General features: G+C 39.3%; 1 protein-coding gene across 1 annotated transcript in view; it reads right to left on the reverse strand.

The window, feature by feature from the left end:
* Positions 1-4,601: 4,601 nt before the first annotated feature.
* The window catches only part of LOC112138257 (NACHT, LRR and PYD domains-containing protein 12-like), a 20,112-nt gene continuing 17,751 nt past the window's right edge, over positions 4,602-6,962 (reverse strand). Inside the window, exons 5-6 of the mRNA XM_024260821.2 lie at positions 6,189-6,362; positions 4,602-5,869 (exon numbers count right to left, since the gene is read on the reverse strand). Of these exons, the coding sequence (XP_024116589.2) occupies positions 5,836-5,869; positions 6,189-6,362 (208 nt within the window). The 3' untranslated portion in view covers positions 4,602-5,835. The remainder of the gene's footprint in view (positions 5,870-6,188; positions 6,363-6,962) is intronic.

A 6,962-nucleotide genomic window follows, 5' to 3' on the forward strand; every position in this document is an offset into this window, starting at 1 on the left:
CCCCCCCCTGCACGTGCCTGTTTCAGCGGGATCTTAGGAATACTGTAACTGCAGAGCCGCAGGAAGTTCAGGACACCCAAGTGCGAGAAAACAAAATGTGGGATAAGATTCAAGAGAGATGTGGGATTTTTTAAGTATTTCCTAATCCAGTTTATTTTGAAAGTATTATTAAGGGCACCAAAATCAATAAAGTCTAAGCCACCTTCATCAGAAGAGTTCAAAGTGACAGATTTTCGTAGGTAGTGGGTTTTATTTCTCCATAAAAAGTTATGCAGCATCTTGTTTACTGTTTTCCAGATGGTGTTGTCAGCACTCAAAGATTGAGCAGTATAGGTTAAGCCAGAGACTCCCTCCGCCTTAGAAAGCAAAACTCTGCCTTCAGGGACAGGTACCTTTGCAGCCACTGATTAAATATCTTTTGGGTTTTATCAATTATGAGAGAGAAATTTAAGGAGGATCTGGATTGCATGTTTAATACCAAGATGTGTAACAGAGTCCTTTACTGGGATTCCGTATATGGACGTCACTAAGAAGTCTTTAACAGGAAGGATTTCACATTTATTCAAGGTAAGAGTGAGTCCAGAAGCTTTAGAAAATGATTGAATAGTATTGATCGCTACAGATACTTGAGAGGCCTTCTGAAGAAAGAGAGCAGTGTCATCTGCTAGTTGGCTTATAAATATCTCTCTATCAGCCACAACCAGACCTCTAATTGGACTGAGTTTAATTTGTGAGTTAAGAAGTGGAACAGAAAGAAGAAACAAATACACAGATTTTAGAGCTGTGATGATAAAATGTTCCAGAGAGTCAAAGGCTTTATAAAAATCTAAAAACAGAATAAAGTCGTCATCCTGCACAAGTTCTGGGTAGTCTATAATATCCAGAATGAATCTAATATTGTTTGAAATATGACGATTCTGCATGAAACCAGGCTGACTCTCATCAATGACCGTATCTGAAACAAGTTTTATCCTGTTTGCAAACCTTAGTGCAAGTATCTTCTAATCGCAGTTTAATAAAGAGATTGGTCTCCAATTATCAAGGAGCGAGTGATCCTTTCCTGATTTAGGGATCAGCATAATGAGCCCCTGACACAGAGTCGGGGGGAGCACACCCTTGTCAATGCTCTCTTTAAAAGTTTCAAGAAGAAATGGGGCTGAAGTGTCAGAGAACTGCTTATAGAACTCGGCGGTCAGGCCGTCTGTCCCAGGAGATTTATTAAGTTTTAGAAGCTTGATCGTATCTGTAACTTCACTTAGAGAGATATCCCATCACAAAACTCTCCATCAGCCTGACTCACCTGAGTAACATCAGTAATTGCACTAAAAAAAGTAAAGGCAGCTTGAGGACAATACTTGGAAGAATAAAGTTCACTCCAAAAATCAGAACAATATTTGGCTATAATGTTTTTGTCTTCAGTAACCGTCCCATTAATATTTAGCTGTGAAATTGAATTATTTTTTGATTGGTGTGTCTCAAGCCTGAAAAAATAAGATGAGTTCTGCTCTCCTTCTTCAAGCCACCTCCTACGAGATCGGACAAACAGCTTTTCTTTTAGAAATGTCATCTAACTTGTTCTGCAACACAACCAAATCAATCTTATCGGTTTCATTGAGAGTTTCAAAAGGTTTAGAAGTAAAACATGCAATCCTTTGTATTACTTCTGTTTCATCAGCTCTTCTTTTTCTGGATAAATCTGCACTGAAGAATTCACCAAGTTCATATTTTAGAAGTTCCCAGTTATTACAAAATGTACACTCAATTATAGCTTTGTTCCAGTAGAATTTTATCAAGCGGTGAACTTCCGTAATCTCTTCTTCATACTCAAGGATGGAGCTGTTCAGAACGGTATTTTTTCAATTTTTGAAAAAATAGTAGTCAAACTTTACATTTTTTGACGAGAAATAAGTCAAAATAGCCATCTTTGGATGTAAATAGAGATTTTGGTCTGAGAAATAAGTCAAAAATAAAAGTTTAAGTGCCATTTTTTTTTAAAAAAAACTATACAGTAAAAGTACACAAGTCTTTGTGAGGTGATAGAGGGTGACCTGTAGAACAAGCATATAGTGTCTATGGCCTGGAATTATGGACCAATTTTTTTATTTGCATCTAACATCTAAAGATGGCTATTTTGACTTATTTCTCGTCAAAAATGCAAAGTTTAGGTACCATTTTTTCAAAAACTATACAGTAAAAGTACACAAGTCTTTGTGAGGTGATAGAGGGGGACGTCTAGAACAAGGATATAGTGTCCATGGCCTGGAATTATGGATCAAAATAGTTTTATTCAAATTCAAAGATGGCCATTCTAACATATTTCACGTCAAAAATGCAAAGTTTAACTACTCGAGCACATTTCCCTTGAGATGAGACCTTCAGTCTCTCAGTCATAACAACCAAGAACCGTAACGTGGCCTTAAACTTGTTCCTAAGCTGTGATGTAGCATTGATTTCTGCTCAAATTCTTGATTTATGATCATTTTCTTTCCAGCTCATTATTTTTTATCATAATCATTTTATTATGAATACAATCTGCTCAAATTGTATTTTTTTAATTAGAATATTTATATATTTTTTCTCCATTAATTAATGAAGATGATTTTTACTTATTACTTTTTCTATTTCTATAATTATTCTTTGATTAATACAATCTGCACTAATTGTCTTCTTTTTAATGATAATATTTAGATTTTTACTGCATTAGCAAATGAATATGATTTAATTATTTTTTGTATTATCATAATTCATGCACAAAGTGTCTTTTTTCAAAGAGAATAATAGATTATTGTTTATGTAATATGCAGTAATGATAACTGAATAGTTTACAATCACTATGGTATTAATTTTCTTTACTGATTAATATAAATGATTTGTCGTGGATGCTTTGAAACTTGATTACATCAATGATATTAATAATCCTTAATAGCCTGACTTTATTAATATTTGATATTAAGTCCTGAACCGGATATTGATAATTCATGTAGAGAAAATGGTCGGGGTGGGATTATATGAGTTCGCTTCCTTCCACTCCCTTTCAAGTGATCAACTTGATTTATTAAGCGATGAGTTATTTCGTGTGTTATTACCTGATTGCTTGAAATAAACCATTTCATTCATTCATTCATTCATTCATATAAGACGATTGAGATACTTGCTGTCATATTTGAATGTTTATCAGAGTCTGGAAGTCTGAATCTGTGAATATCTTTCTAACTTTACTGAACTAAATTACGGAGCGTTTGTGTTACGTTGTCACAGACGACAGCGGAGAAGTGCAGCACTAAAGTTGTTGGTTCGTTTCTAAAACCTTCATTTGACCCAAAATATGTTGGGCTGCAAGTTATAAAACCATCAAAATTATTCCTGTTAAATCAAGATTAAAAAAAGTATCATAGCCATGCAGGAAATGAGCTCACCACGGAGCACAGCTGTCCGGACTCCTCGTCTGTCCTCCTTCCAGATTATTTTCAGACATTGGGAGTAGTGGGCTTTTGTACTTATGAGAAGATTAGTAGAGAGTAACGTCCAAATATCTGTGGGAACATTTATCTCAGAAATATGGCACATAAACCCCAATAATGACTCGTCTCCCGCGAGCTTTTGCCCACATATCTGTGGTCTTCTTTCTCTGGCCTTTTTTGAAGCGCCCCGTACTTCATTTGTCAATCGTTACTGAAGATTATTTTCCACATGCTGCAACCGCTGGTCTATTAGCTGTCCTGAGACTCAGCCAATCACATCCCTCGAGCGTCTGTTGTTTAGATTGGTCTATAATTGTGTTTTCCTTGAAAATGCTAATGAAGAAATTTGAAAAAAAAATGTTAATCTCAGGCCCACCCTTCTGATGCTTATAGAAGCAATGTCACCTGTGTTTGTAGTTTCAGAATAAAAGCTAAAAAAAAAAACAACACCCCGCCCCCCCCACTCTCTAGTCTCTTCATTCCTCTCTCAGAAGACTTGCAGTGAGCTTTAGCTGTTGGTTTTTGGAAGAACTCTTCTTTTTTAACAGAGGAACCAGTTCAGTATGAGCTCTTCCTCTGCTGCTCTTCTTCCTCACAGATGAGATCACACAGAAACATCACTGCCTTGGTAAAATGGCGTATACTTGTATAGCGCTTTCTACCCTCCTTCAAGGGCCCAAAGCGCTTCACAGTCACAGACCCATTCACCCATTCACACACACATTCATACACTGGTGGTGGCTCCGCTGCCGAACACTGGCGCCAACCTCCCACCAGAGGCAATTCGGGGTTCAGTGTCTTGCCCAAGGACACTTCGACACATGGGCGGGCAAGGCGGGAGTCGAACCCACTCACTTCTGATCAGGAGTCAACCGCCCTACCGCTGCACCACGGCCGCCCCTTCATCATGAAGGAGAAGAATCAGGAGGGAGGAGCTCTCATCTGTTCTGCCCACCCCCATCTAGAAAGACATCAGCACCAACTGAACATTACAAAGCTCTTTTCAACCCATTTCTACTGAGAATGAAGCAAACACATGAATATTAGAACAGCTTTAACAGGATGACGGGAAGGCTAAAGATTAAAGTCTGTTTGTGAGTCAAAGATGGAATGAAGACTAAATCAATCTCAAACACAGTGTTGATTCAAAAGAGCATTTATTAGATCCAAACAGGCTGCAGGAATTTGACAGACAGCTTTCAGTTTGAACCTTTAGACACTAAGATGCAGTTCTGGAAACAGCCAGCAGGTGTCTCCCTTCTCCCTCCTGCTTCAATGCAGTTAGTGTTGTTGCAGCAGCTGCATCAAAGTGATTCTCTGTGATTCCTCACTAACATCCACTCTGTTCATTCATGTCCTCTGGAGAAAACAGGCTTTATGCTCAGAAAGTTTCTACTAGTTTCAGACTTTCTAGAAAATGATCTGATTCTACTGGATTTAGATGAAACTTCTTTAAAAACTGCAGCTAAAAATGCTGTCAGCATGAAAAAGAACACTTTTACCCAGAAAACACCAAAGGAAAAGGAAGTTCAATCATAAAACTGTAGAAAACATCAAACTAAAACTCTGAGTCTTTCAAACTGCATGAGTCAATATTTTATAATCAACAGAACAGAGATGATATAAAACTGATTTAACTGAGAGACTTTTGTTAGTTCTGGGGGGATTTCAGCTTCAGGACTCAGAGTAAACAGGAGTGCGGTTCCCACAGTTACCATGGTTACAATAGAACAAAACCCTGTAAAATAATGAACAAAATACAAAACCCAGCAGCCTTTAATCAGAGGAACTCAGTCCACTTTGTGGTTCTGAAAGGTCTGATAAAGATGAAAAAGAAGAACCAAAATGCTCACAGATGGAGAATCCTGAGGCCAGAACTGCTGAAAGGTTTTCTTTCTTTGGTCAACAGCCATGCTGCTGCTTTCTGGACCAGCTGAAGGATGCTCAGAGAATGCTGGTCCACTCTGTGGTACAGAGACGTGCAGGAGTCCAAGAAACACCAGAAAAGACTTCTGAGCTTCTGCAGGAAACCATCATGTCTGAATCTGATGAATCACCAACACAGATCATTCAGAGAAACAGTTTCAGGAAACATGAGGAGAAAACTACAACAAGAGTGTGTGGACAAAGTTAAGAGAAGCTCCAAATACGAGAGAGAAGAGAAGCAGAAGACTTCCCAACACTCCAAGTTAGTGTTGCAGCACAATAACTGTCCACTTGATGCTGAGAGAGACAGTGGAGCTGATCTCAGATCAGTTCGTGCTGCAGCTCTGACACTCATCTCCACTTCCTCCGATTCCTCCATCACTCTGCTCTCCACCTCCAGGAACAACATCTCTGCAGACCAGCTGATGATGATGATGCTCCTCTTTGCTCATTTGATAAAGAGAAGAGCTTTTCCCTCCCACCTGCAGGGAGAGATGAGAAGTCCAGAGATGAAGTTTTGTCTCTATCTGATGGTGGTGTGTCAGTCAGTGATGCAGCACAGCAGCAGAAAGAGCAGCAGGAGCTTCAGTTCTGTTCAGAGCAGCAGCTTCCTGTCATCTTCACCTGTTGGAGCTTCTGCTGCTCTGATTGGCTGACTGTTGTCCTGAAGCCTGTCATCATTCTCCTCAGAGCTTCACTGAGAAGCTGCAGCTTCACAGGAAACTCTGCATCTTTGCTCTCAGACTAACTTTAGGACCAAACATCTGGAAGCAGCTGGACTGACTCCAACCCTCTACTGACCTCAGAGTCTGCAGTTTGAAGTTTGGACTCTCCACCAGATCCTGGAGCTGCTGAACATCTGAATACTGAAAGTTGTTGTGGCTCAGGTCCAGTTCTGTCAGGTTGGATGGGTTAGCCTTCAAAGTTGAGACCAGAGCAGCACAGCTGATCTTTGACAATCTGCAGTTCCACAACCTGAATCCAGAAGAAAGAGTTTAATTTAAAGACAAAGTTCATGTTTTTCATCCTTCAGTTCTTCTAAAGAGTTCAGAGCTGAAGAAGATCAGAAAGTTTGGAAAAGTTCCAAAGATGTGAATCAATGGCAGCAGATCAGAAGAGTCCAGCAGAAGCAGAGAAGAAGAACATTCAGGAACATTCGGGACAACATGCAGCTGCTTCAGTAAAGAAATCCAGGGGCCCGTTTCAAGAAGCAGGTTCAACAAATTTAGAGTTCGAACCTGAACTTAGAGTCACTGGACTCAAAATTCTCAAACTCAGGGTTTTCGGTTTCAGAACAGCTGAAAATCAACTTGAAGTTGTTAGAACCAGAATCAGGTGTGAGCGTCGCGACCATTAAAAGCCCTGATCAATGGAGCAAAGACAGCACGATTCACCATGGCAACGGGGACAAACATCTGAGTTTACTACTTCCGGCGGCGGAAATTAATAAGTTCCTTCAAGCAAATGCGACTATAGGAGAATATTTCCATCAAGAAAAGCAACACAGCTGCAGTGGTAGAACAGAGAGAAAATATCTGCAGTTATTTGAATCATTTCTAATAATTAATAATTAAT

Source organism: Oryzias melastigma, unplaced genomic scaffold (genome assembly GCF_002922805.2).
Source record: "Oryzias melastigma strain HK-1 unplaced genomic scaffold, ASM292280v2 sc00316, whole genome shotgun sequence".
Classification (NCBI taxonomy): domain Eukaryota; kingdom Metazoa; phylum Chordata; class Actinopteri; order Beloniformes; family Adrianichthyidae; genus Oryzias; species Oryzias melastigma.